Genomic DNA, 12,938 nt, shown 5'->3' with positions numbered 1-12,938 from the left:
CGGTCACTTCTCGTACACGCCCCCAACCAGGGACCAAATCCGTAACCCAGGCATGTGCCCTGAATAGGAATTGAATCCCTGACCTTTCTGGTTATGGGACGATGCTCTAACCAACTGAGCCACACCAGCCAGGTCCAACTTATGTAATTTCTTTAACATATAAAGAACCTCCACAAACTAGTAAAGTAAAACTCATCCCAATATAAAAATATTAACAGGTTATGAACAGTCAGTTCCCAGAAAAAGAAACACAAATTGCACTTAAGATTAAGCATCATTGTGGTTCCCTCCCCGCCACTCTCCACCCCCTCCCGTTTGCTCATGTCACACATTACTGAAGTCAGCAGAGGTGGGAGGTCCCAAGTTACACTGGGGAGATTTGTCTGGATGGAGCTTTTTGGTTCCATCGGTTTGTGAACTAAAATGCTGAAACAGAGACAACACTCAGTTCCTTTTGGAAAGAGGAAGAGTAAGAGTCCCACACCAGTTACTGAGGCATAGCAATTCTCAGTTTCTTCTGTATGACATTATAAAATTCTCTACTCTGGAGGTGAGCAGTTCCTTGAATAGGCTATGCTTCTGTTCTCTGTGTGGTTTTTTAAATTCAGACATTGCTTATAATAAGAGAAATATGATGAAGTACAATGTTCAACATTTTTTAGTAGATTAGTTGTTCAGACTTTGGGAAATGGTTGCTCCTCTACATTGTTGGTAGAGTGTAAATTGCTCTATGAAGAGGAATTTGGTAATATCTGTCAAAATACTGATATTCTTTGACCCAGAAATTTCAGTAATTTATCCCACATAAAGTTGTAATTAATCCCATGTAAATATATGTGGTTTTTGTTGCAATTTTTAATAGCAAAAGATTTTCAGAAGTGTCATTTGTTACATAAACAACGGCTTAGCCATGTAATGGAATGTTTCCTGTAGTCCTTAAATAAAATGAAAAAAACTGTCTACCAATATGTAAAAATGTAAATGCATGAAACAATATCTATATAGGGCAGTATTTGGAGAAATAAATCTGTATATACACATCTGTTTACAATACATGGATTTCTTTTATGTGTGCACGTCATGCTTAGGTAGATATGTAGGCCCGATAATGCAGTTGCCTTCTGGGAAGGGAGCTAGGTGACTGGGTAGGCACCATGTATACATTGTAGTGCTTTTTATATTTTGATTCATTTATTTGTATTGTCTATTTGGGAGAAGATGATGAACTCATAAGACAAATTCCTCTTATAATACTGTTGATACTCTGAAAGTAATACCTCAGATTATTTGCAAAAATTCTTAAGGGCAAGAAGAAGAGACTGAAGTGATAAATGAGAATAGTAGAAACCGAAACATTTGTTCTTAGAGAAATTGGAAGGTCGCCTGTAAAATATAAATAGTTCCCAATAGGAAGAAAAAAGTTTGGGAATTACAAATTTACAATGGTTTAATGAAGCAAATAAACTCTTTATTTCAGAACACGAAAGATCTTCAAACCACGCTTAATATCTTAAGCATTCTTGTTGAGCTGGTGTCAGCTGGTAAGTTTTTTTTTTTTGCCTCAATTTCTATTTGTAAATAGTGATCAACGGTGTGTCATGTGTGCTTTTTGAGAACTCTCTGGTGCTCTTCTAGAAGCTATTTTGAGTATTGAAATTGGGAAGCCGGTATGTCGTGCACTTGTTGCTTTGTCTTCGGTGTCTTCCAGGGCTCCTCAAACCACCCCCGGAAGCCTTCAACATGGAATTTGGGCATCACTTGTATTTACTCTCTGTACTATTTTCTAACTCAAATAAATGACATAAAACAAAATTTGATTTTATGGTGTTTGATTTCGGAAGTCTTTATTTGAAATATTTCTTGGATGCTAATAAGTTGTATATGATATTTTGTGGGAAAATTTGCTCTTTAAGCAAATTAAAAAAATTTTTTTTAGGTGGAGGTCGAAGAGCTAGTTTCTTAGTCGCCAGAGGTGGTTCACAAATATTGTTACAGTTACTTATGAATGCCAGCAAAGACTGTCCCCTGCATGAGGAGTTAATGGTGCAGATTCATTCTATTCTTGCAAAGATTGGACCGAAAGGTAAGGGTTTCACTTGCATGATTATCAAATCTAGAAGCATCTCTGTGACATGGATTCTCTGTGCTTTGAAACTGGTAAATTTTTAAATCTAAAATGCTAGGCTTCTTGGCTTTAGTTGTGGAGTGCTTTCTGAGGTTAATTAGTGACCCGCAAGTGCTTTCTGAGGTTAATTAGTGAGGATCCTAAGTTCATGAGGAATCCCATTGCATGTGGTGGAAAGAAGAAGAGGTTTAGGTCAGAATTACACCAGTGTGTCTTGGTGTTTGTGTGTGCCTGCATGTGTATGTGTGTAAAGGATGCACACAACATGGATGTTGTTGAGGCTAGAGTGTGTGTAAATGGAGATGCTTTGATGAGCATGGGGGTAAAATGTGTTTGCTTTTCACTAACAGCCACTTTTGTACTGCATGGTCTCAATGCCCAGAAAACTTACAATCTACTTAATAAGACCAAAAGAGACATAAAACAATTTTAAGACTGTTTATTACAGTAGTAAGGCATGTAAAATATTAAAAAATAAAAACTGAGGAAACAGAATATGAAACAAAGGAAGAAGCTGATTTAGGTTAACAGAAAAAGGAATCCTTTCAATAGAACCTAATGTCAGTTTATAATTGTCTATGATTCCCTGAACCTTCAATAATGACTTTTAAGACTTCTGCTGTTGCCTTTGTGGCATACATACGGGTTTTAAACTTTGAAGTATTTGGTCAAATGCTTATTCTAAAAAGTATATATGTATGTATATATGCATGTGTATATAGCGTGGATGTTGTATGTATTGTATAAATGTTTATTACTTTTACAGTTGTTGTCTTAAATAAAACATCCTTGAAGATAACTAATTTTCAAGGTATCTTAGGTAGCTTTAAGACTTATTAAACATATATTCAGTTTATTCAAGAAGTATGTTGTTAGCTGTTTAACTCTTATATTTGAGATTTAAGGGCTTCTGAGGTTTTTGCTGAAAACAAAAAGCAAGAGAAAATCTCATTTATTGGTCAATATTATTACAATATACTTTCTATTTAGAACCAGATTATCTTTCTTTTTCTTTTCATGAAGTTAAATTAAGACATAGATGTATTTATATTTGCATTTTTTAATATCTCCTTTAAGTTGTAGCTCATTTATTTTATTTTCCTTTATACTTTTCAATTTGTGCTATTTCTGTTATTATTTGTCCTAGTTTTCCATTTTTGTCATTTCAGGACACTATGCAGTAATTTCTTCAATGATTCTGTATTCTCTTTTTTTTTTCTTGTGAGATGAGAGTAATTTTCCTGCAGGAGTATTTAGTACATTTTGACTTAAAATTCCTGTGTTTGATAAAATAACTCCGCTTGCTAGTCCTGCTTTCTTTCTTGGTTTAAAGCCTTAACATTCTTAAATTCCTGTGATCCAGATTGTTTTTACTGTTTTAATCACTTTGCGAGAATAAAAAACAAGACCTTCTTTTCTTCTCTTCCTCTCCTATGTTAAAAATTAGATCCCGTTAGAAATTTATTTGGTAATATTTGTTAGGTTATTTTCTACATAAGCTGTTGATTTTAGATTGACTTAAGTCTTAAAAGAACTCTAGTAATATTAAGGAAGTACTATTGGTAATGGACATGGAGATTCTCAGCCACCTGGCAGGGTTCCTTTGAGTGTGTGGAAGCAACAGACTCAGACATGCTATGATCCTTTCATGCTAGTCTGTGTGCTGTTCTGACCTGTATCCCTCTGCCTCTGCCCCTCACCTGCTCCTCAGCCACATTTCAGAAGTATAAGGAGTATTTTTAAAGTCATACAAGAAAATGATTATAATCTTAAATATTTCAGGTCAGTTTTACATTTGATAATAGGAATTCATAATGTAAATTTTTAAAATCTCATTGCTTTATGACTTCTTCATTTCATCCAAAGTTACATATGAATAAATTATGTTCTTTTTTTTTAAAACAGACAAAAAATTTGGAGTAAAAGCTAGAATTAATGGAGTTCTGAATATAACCCTGAATTTGGTCAAACAGAATTTGCAGAATCATCGCTTGGTTTTGCCTTGTCTTCAGCTTTTACGAGTATATTCTGCAAACTGTGAGTATTTCAGAGTAGTTTTTAGTTAACTTGATCTTTTGAAATTATAGAAGAGGAAAATTTGACCCGTAAATCTCTAAAATTTTGGACAAGGTAAGAGGATTACCTTGCCTAACCCCACTACCACAAAACTGATGTGGGGTAAGACGGTGAATTGACAGCATGGATGGAACTGGAGAGCATTGTGCCAAGTGAAATAAGCCAGGAGGTGAATGGCAGATACCCTATGATCTCACTTATAAGTGGAACCGGTTCAACAAAACAAACAAGCAAAACAGAACCAGAGACATTAAAATAAAGAACAAACTGACAGTAACCAGAGGAGAGTAGGGAGGGGATAATGAGGGAAAAGAGGGGAAGGGTCATCAAGGAACATGTATACAGGACCCATGGACAAAGCCAAAGAGGGTAGGTTTGAGGGTGGGAGGCAGGGATGGGTGGGTTGGGTGGGGCAGGGAGGCGTCATGGGGTGAAAATGCAATAGCAACGACAACAACAAAACAAGGTGAATTGACAGTCTTGAGAATTGTCATTAAGCCTATAGTGAGGGGGAGAGCAGGCAGCTCACGGGAACTATGTGGAAGAATGTGAGGGTGTTGGTAGCTGGAAAAACTGCTGTTCCTGTTTGGATTTTCATCGATGAGAGGAAAGCTGAGAAGGAAGGCATGTGGCTGCATGGTCACCTGGAGCTAATTATCTTCAGCAATCAGTAGGGAAGTAGCAGAGCAGCAAATAAATGTATAGGAGTCCCGGAGGAAGCTGGAAAGAAGAGAAATTAGAGAAAGCTTCAGGCGAAGTGCCCCCTCATATTCTCTCTCTCTCTCTCTCTCTCTCTCTGTCTCTCTCTCTCTCTCTCTCTCTCTCTCACACACACACACACACACACACACACACACACACACACTCTGTCTGTCTGTGTCTCTCTCTTTCTCTCTTTTTCTCTCATTCATATTAGTTCCCAAACCCATAGGTATTGATTTTCTTTCTATTCCCTGACTGTGGAATTGGGGTGGTTAACAGAACACCGGATATTGAAATTGTAGAGTACATGTTATTATAGAATATCACTGTAAAATAATCAAAGTGGTAGATATGCATGTACACATATACATGTGTGTATTTATTTTCTATATCTGTACCTTGACAGTATGACTACAGGTGTGCTCAGAGGAAAATAGCTTTGACTATGTAAATAATTAACACTTCTATAATTAAAAAGCATACAAGGAAATGAATGAATGGGATATCTAACCAAAGAAGTTAGGAAGAGAACAATAAATGTAAAGAAAGAAGGGAAATGAAATAGTAAAGAAAAAAAACCTTAGAAAATAAAAAACAGCTGATCTAAAAAAAGTAAAGCAATTGTATTAAAAATAAAACAGATTAACCTCTGAACACCCCAGTTAAGGAAAAAGGAAGACAGCACTGACAAAATAAGAAGGGCTAATGGGATACTAAACAAACACAGAGGAAGGCACAATCACTATACGAAACTTTCAGAGCAAAATTTTTGGTGGCATTTTATTGGATTAACCACTAGAGGGCTAATAAATGGTTTATGTATGATTTTTATACTATTTGTTCAGAGCTAAAAATATTGTGCACAATTTTCTGATGAAGTAATTGCATCTTCTGTGAAACACTCTTTCCCTATTACAACTGTCTGATTAAGGTTGTTTTTACCTGTCAGCTAGCACACTGCCTCCTAATGGTCTCTCTCAGATCTTTCTTCCCCAGAGTGCTGTGAGATCTGACCTGTAATTAAAATGCAGATTTTGTTTTAAAACATAATTCCACACATTATCAAAGTGTATGTTCTATCCATTTACTATCAGTGTTGGTGTTATTTCACATACAATGCTTTTGATTTATCATTTTCCAGTAAATATTTGTTTCTTTTGGGCAATTCCCTATAGTTGAAGGAATGAACAACTTTCAGGGACTTTTATAATTTTCTTAACTTCTTTTCCCAATTCCTCTTCCCACTGGTATGTCTTTGTTTGATACTCTGTTTAACTGCTCATACCCATGGTGTTCGTTAACTACCATTCCATTATCCATGTTTGTATCCCCAGAGGTTCTCAGAGCCACATCTGCCCCTCACTGCAGCCCCTGTCCTAGCCCAGTCCTCCTCCTCTGTAAGGACAGAGCCCAGCCATCAATCAGTGTCTCCAGAAGTGCCTTCTGGTTCACTGCGGACTGGGGACTCCTCACTGTTGTCACCTAAATACCTGACAACTCTTAATCTGTTAAAAAAGTAATTTAGTATTTATTTGTTTACTCTTTCTGTCATTCTCCTCTACACTGTTCTCTGAGAGCAGGCACTGTTGATTTTTGTCTCCCAATCCCCATGGCCTGGTATTTAGTCAAGTTCATTGCATTTATTGAAGAAACAAATGAAGTAACTTTAAAAGTATTTATTTTTAGTAGTAACATTTTATTTTATACAACTTCTTTTAGAATTTCCTGCAACTTCCCATAAAAATAAAGCAAAAAATATTTTAAAGTGATTGGTTAAAGTGGACTTTATGAGGGACATGAGTTACATTTATTAAACAATTAGTATATGTTTTTGATTATGTTGTACCAAGTATACACATTGCTACTTACTGAGATTTTTAAATCATTAAACATTTTTTCTCCCCCTTCCAGCTGTGAATTCAGTATTCTTAGGGAAAAATGGAGTTGTGGAGCTGATGTTTAAAATCATCGGGCCATTTAGTAAGAAGAATTCGGGTCTTATGAAGTGAGTAAATGTTTCGAGTATAAACAGAGTTTTCTTTTATTATTCTGGGTCTCCTCATCTTGACCTGTGCAAAGAACAGTAAATTGTATGGTGGGTTCTTTCTTAGTTCTTAAATAGTGATTTTATCATGATAAAGATTTTCTTCAGTATGAAGTTTAACCTTTGAAAGTATATCAAAATTAGAAAACTTTAAATTCATTGAGTATAGTGGTATGGAAATTTAGACTTTGAACATTCCTAGATAGTATAAGAGGAAAAAAGATCATTTATAGAGTGTCATTCATTCAGAAACATTTATTGAGTGCCTACTATATTTCCTACCAATTTTGCAATCTTTAATGACTACTTCATTCTCACAATTATCTGAACATACTTTTAATTTATACATTTTTTTTGCCAAAATAATGTCATTCTTTTTTCTTATTTTGAAAACGTTTGTAGGTCTTTCAACCTCAGAAAATAAAAGCACTCTCCAGTGTCTTGGTTATATTTAGTTTTTTTCTTAAGCTATATTAGAGGTCATTCTTTAAAAAAATTTTATATGGAATTTTTCAAATATACATAGAGTTTACATTATAGTAAAGCAAGTAATTATCTTGAGTAGTTATATTAATTGCTTATTATATGTAGTTAGCAACATTCTGCCATTTTTCTTTCATTTCTTTCCTTCCATGCTTTATTTTTGTCGGGGTATTTTTAAGCAAATCCTAGATGTCATGTATCTATATATGTGTGTGTGTATATGCACAGAAATTCATGTGTATAAATGAATTTCTGTTAGCAAATCTCAGATATTTTCTAATTTTTCCTCTAAGTATTATAGCATATCTCAACTAAATAGGGACTTAAAAAATGACCACTATACTATAGCCATACTCAAAATTATTAATTCCTTAATATAATCTAAAATCCAGTCTGTGTCCAGTTTTCTCCAGGTGTCACAGAATGCCCACTTACAGTCCATTTGTTTGAATGGGGACCAGACGAGGTTCACACATTATTCCAAACCTACACAAACATGGAAAGAACCAAATAAGAACCCTGGTATACCTGTCACTCAATTTCAACAATGATCCACATTCTGTCATTTTTATTTCATTTTTCCCTTTCCTATGCCCCCTTTTTTTCTGGGGTATCTTAAAACAAATGCCCATTACATTTGTTCTGTTTATTTTTTTGTGTGATTACTATCAGATACAGAGCTTTTTACTTTTAGTGTTACCACAATGTAATTTCTTTGCCCAGCAAAATAATAATTCCTTAATATCATCTAACATTTTTTGATTATCTAGAAAGTATATATTTTTTTTGCAGTGGCTTGTTCAGATCAGGATTCAAATAAAGTCTATAAATTCTATTTGATTACTATGTCTTACAATCTTTTAAAATCAGTAACAGTCCCCCATTTTTTGGGTTCTGTTTTGTTATTTGTTGAAGGGCCTGAGTGCTGTCTTGTAGAATGCCCCAACATTGTGGGTTAAGATGAGTGTATCCTGGGGTCATCTAAACATGCAGCTATATCCCTCAGATTTTCTGTAGACTGATAGAGCCTAGAGGCTTGATTAGATTTCTTTTTATTCTGCTCAGAATTGGTCCATGGGTGGTGGCGGGCGCTCTGCTTTGTGACACTTAAGATCATTAAGTCGATGTGGTCCTTCCCCCCTTTCACCTAATAATTCAGTAATATTTCATGATATTGCCTAGATTGTTTTTTTCTTTGGAAAACAGTGACTTTTATAATTTCTTCATTTTTCCATTTTTATCAGCTATGATTCTTTTATAAGGAAGAACTTGTCCACATTATTTGGTCAAATTCTATAAACAAAGTTCAGAACATTTGCAGTCTTTTTACCCTTCCTTAATAAAGGTTAAGTATTTTAGCTTGTATCCTTTTGAAAATGGGAACTAACCAGCACATATAGTTATTTATTAAATATTATTTGGTGGGATAACAACATATTTATGCAAAAATCATACACAGTCCTAGAGTATCTGAGGAAATGTAACAAGATGAGGAAAATTATTGTACCACAGTTAGCAAAACACACTTACAGAATTGGGTAGTATAGTGAGTGGGCTCCGGAGGCAGACAGCATGGGTTTGCCTGTTAGCTCTGTTCCTCACTGGCTCCATGATTCCAAGTAAGTTACATGGCTGTGTAACTTATTATAGCCCAGTTTCCTGGCTGTAAAATGGTACTGTCAGCACCTATATCATAAGGTTGTTGTCAGGATTTAATGAGATGATTCCTGTAACTAACACAATACTTGTATTAATGCAGTATAATTAATTTAGGTAGGTAATACCGTAATGTGTATGCAAATCCTAGTTAACGCTAAAATACATTCCTTATTTTTAATTTATATACCATTTTCTCCCTTGATCTTTAAAGTACTTTGTAATTTATCTTTTATATAATGGTTCTGATCTTCTACTTAAGATCTACATTATTCTATTTTAATCAAGTTATCAGCTCTAATATAAAATGTCCCTAGTAGAAACATTTCACAAATAATCTTTATGATATACAACATGGAATATGTCCAAAATGATATACAAACCTGTGAGTCTAAACTTCTGAGAAAGGAATATTGTTACATAAATTATTCTTTAATTCTTTTTATATTTTAAAAAGGAAAACAAAATTTAAAATTCATTTTTACTTTAAAAAGAAAAATCAGCCCGGGCTGGTGTGGTTCAGTGGATTGAGTGCCAGCCTGCAGACCAAAGGGTTGCTGGTTTGATTCCCAGTCAGGGCACATGCCTGGGTTGCAGGCCTGGTCCCCAGTAGGGGGTGTGCGAGAGACAACCACACATTGATGTTTCTCTTCCTCTCTTCCTCCCTCCCTTCCCCCTCTCTAAAAATAAATAAATAAAATCTTTAAAAAAATAATTCATTGACCAAATGTTTATATCTTGATCTCTTTATCACCTTAGGGCCTCCTTCCTTAATTTAAAAAATTTTGATATCTGGCATTTGTATCAGAGTTCTTCTTTCCCTTAAGCAGTGCTCTAAATGTCATGGAAGAAGATTGAGGGATATTATTTATGTTTGAATGGTCATGCTTCCCTTTAGGATTTCTGTTCCTTCCCAATTTTATGGTTTGGATTTAAACACTATTAATCTAGAAGGAAGCGACTCTGGAAGTTATTGTAAGTCTGTCTTTTTGAGTTACAGCAGGTTTGGAAATTATTGCAAGCACTGACCCCTACTTTATGGAGCTTCTGAGTACCTAGGGCTTAAGCTTTTCTTCCTTTACTGCTCTTACATGGATAAGCCACAGGCTGCTTTCTAAGCCACTGCTGGTTGTGTGATTGTGCGTGACACATGAATACTGGAATAATCCATGAAGAAGTATAAAATAGTGGTACTGAGAAGTTCTAATCAATTAACATAATACAAACTATACATTTCAAACATTTGTTTGTAATTTTTATATTATAAATTCCTCCTGGCTTACACGTGTTATAGAATTTCAGAAATTCCTTTGTACTGAAGTTTTTTTTATTTTACTTTAATCATTGTTCAAGTACATTTTTCTGTACTTTACTGCCATTGCAGCCCAACCATCCATCCCTCCCCACCTCCCTCTGTACTGAAGTTTTTAAAAATACCATTTAAGTAACATATTGGTGAAAGTATCAAGAGAACTTTGCACCAAACTCCATATTTTTTTTTAATCTAGTGGAGCTATGGAACAGTCATGGGGTCAGAAAGAACTGGCTTTGGAGTTAGAAAGAACTGGGTTCGTGTTCTTGTTGTGTCAGTCTTGAAGAATAAACATCAAGGATTAGAAACTGTCAGAAGCACTTTGATTTGTTTCAGATGTTTTACAAACAACTGCCAGCAGGAAGAAAGACTTTCTAAAAGTACTCTATGATTTTTATAATTTTGAATAAAGACTTAGCTGTAGATGGGAAAATCCTATGTGTATGTTGCAAGCAATTGCATCAGTTTCCTAGGGCTGTTGTGATAAAGAACCTAGTACAAATTAGGTGGCTTAAGATAATAGAACTGTATTTTCTCACAGTTCTGGAGGCTAGAAGTCCAACATCAACTAGTCAGCACTGCCAGTGGTCCTTTAAGTCCTGAATGGAATAATCTTTCCTTGTTTCTTCCTGGCTTTTGGTGGATTGCTGTCAGTCTGCGGTTCCTTAGCTTGTAGCTGCAGCATTTCAGTCTCTGCCTCTGTCATTACATGGGTTCTCTCCTGGTGTGTTTGTCTTTAAATAGTCTTCCCTCTTCTTATAGGGGTACCAGTCATTATGGATTAAGAGCTGCTTACTCCATTATGATCACATCGTAATTAATTACATCTGTAGCAGCCCTGTTTCAAGTGAAGTTCCATCTGCGGGACTCTGGGATAGGATGTCAACATGTCGTTTTGGAGGAGACCGACATTTCTGATTTCAGAATTTTCTTTCTCGACAGAGAAATTCAACCAGAGAAATGTACTTTTCATGTCACTTAGTTTTTATGTGATTCTAGGCAAATTATACTCTGAAATCTTTAGTTTCCTTATTTATAAAATGTGCTAGTTCTATGGACCTGAACTGTTTTAAGAATTCAAGTATTTCTGAGGTACCTATAATAGTTTCTGGCATTTATCAGTCCTTGCCGAACAAGTCTTTTTCACTTTATTTTTTTTACAAATTGCTGTTTCTCTTGGGAGATCCATTTAGTTCTGTGTTTAATTTTGACCAGTTTAAAAATGATACATACAATCCTATGTAAAAATGATACATACAATCCTATAAAATGATACGTACAATCCATTTTATTGCATAATTATAAGATTATGGAATGTTTCTTGATGATTCAGTGCTATAAAAACAGTATATAATTTTCATTTACTTTTAACTCATTATTCCTAAAACTTCACATTGTTTTTAAAGAAGTCACGGGCATGAACTTATAATATTTTTAAAAGCATATACTTTTGTTTTTATTTTACAAATGCTGTAAGTAGAGGTTGATGCGGTTGCTTTATGTATGTTGGTGAACTAAAGTGCAACTGCTCACTTGCTCTAGAGGAGCAATTCTCGACGGGTGTGCTGTGGCAGGCACGCTGGTGTGTGGCAAGAATGTTTAAAACGTTCATGGCCTGACTGTTTAGTCCAGGACACTGTCCTCTTTACCCTTCGGTTGTCAAATAAAAAAACCCCAACAACAGCCAGCACAACAGTAGCTGTCTGGTGTGAATGAATCAAAATTATACCTAATTTTTTGTCAGATCGGCAAAAAGTACAATGTGCCACAGTCTTAGTTTACATGTGCCATGAGATGAACAGGTTGAAAATTGCTGCTCTGGAGGATGGCAGTAATGAGCGTTTATCATCAGTGTACACTTCCTCAGTGCGTGCTCCTGCAGCATCTCAGTGCCTCCGTCTTCACGCTATCCTCTCCGTGTGCGTGTGCTTGTGATGATGGTGTCAGGTGTCACTGCGAACCAGTGTCCATCCTCAGTCCTCTGACTGACTGTGCTCTTCACCTGTACTCCTGTCTGGTCAGGCTGTGTCTCCTCCTGTGCCGCTGAAATACGCTGCTTTGCTTTTGGCCTTAATTTCTTGGGTGACTTTTTCATAGATGTGTACATTTTATTACATTATCTAAATTGTAAAATTATCTGTGAAAGAGATAAATTTGTTTTCTAACTTTATAGCCATGAGGAACCTGCTTTTGTGGGTATCTAGTAGGCATTCAACAAATGCTTAATGATGAGTGAAATGCTTAAGTTTGACAATGTACATGTTTTTATGCAAATTAACTATAATTGTTGAAATCTTACTAAGAGGTACTGTAGTGTGTGTAGCATTATGTTCTTAGTTACTGAAATTAAGTGCCATTTTTTCAGTAACTTTCTAAAAAGAAAACTGTTTGAATTATAGGTTCTCCATAGTGATATTTATATGCACTTTTAAAGCAGATTAATGGCAATTGATTTCACTGTGTGTAACTGAGTGTTTATGTTCAAAGAAAATGTAAGTACCTTCAATTTGGGGGGCTATTTCTTGATTCTCTAATGGGCA

At 35.3% G+C, this 12,938-nt stretch overlaps 1 protein-coding gene across 8 annotated transcripts in view; it reads left to right on the top strand.

The window, feature by feature from the left end:
* AGTPBP1 (ATP/GTP binding carboxypeptidase 1) overlaps positions 1-12,938 on the top strand; it is a 128,808-nt gene that overhangs the window by 39,134 nt on the left and 76,736 nt on the right. For all 8 annotated transcript variants that reach the window (XM_045840558.1, XM_045840562.1, XM_045840561.1 and 5 more), the window contains 4 exons: positions 1,478-1,541; positions 1,937-2,083; positions 4,031-4,162; positions 6,815-6,908. In XM_045840558.1, coding sequence (XP_045696514.1) covers positions 1,478-1,541; positions 1,937-2,083; positions 4,031-4,162; positions 6,815-6,908 — 437 coding nt within the window. The remainder of the gene's footprint in view (positions 1-1,477; positions 1,542-1,936; positions 2,084-4,030; positions 4,163-6,814; positions 6,909-12,938) is intronic.

Source organism: Phyllostomus hastatus, unplaced genomic scaffold (genome assembly GCF_019186645.2).
Source record: "Phyllostomus hastatus isolate PE091 unplaced genomic scaffold, TTU_PhHast_1.1 phas_contig_34, whole genome shotgun sequence".
Taxonomy (NCBI): Eukaryota; Metazoa; Chordata; class Mammalia; order Chiroptera; family Phyllostomidae; genus Phyllostomus; species Phyllostomus hastatus.
The sequence above is the reverse complement of the archived record's forward strand: the minus strand, read 5'-3'. Positions and strand labels throughout refer to the sequence as shown.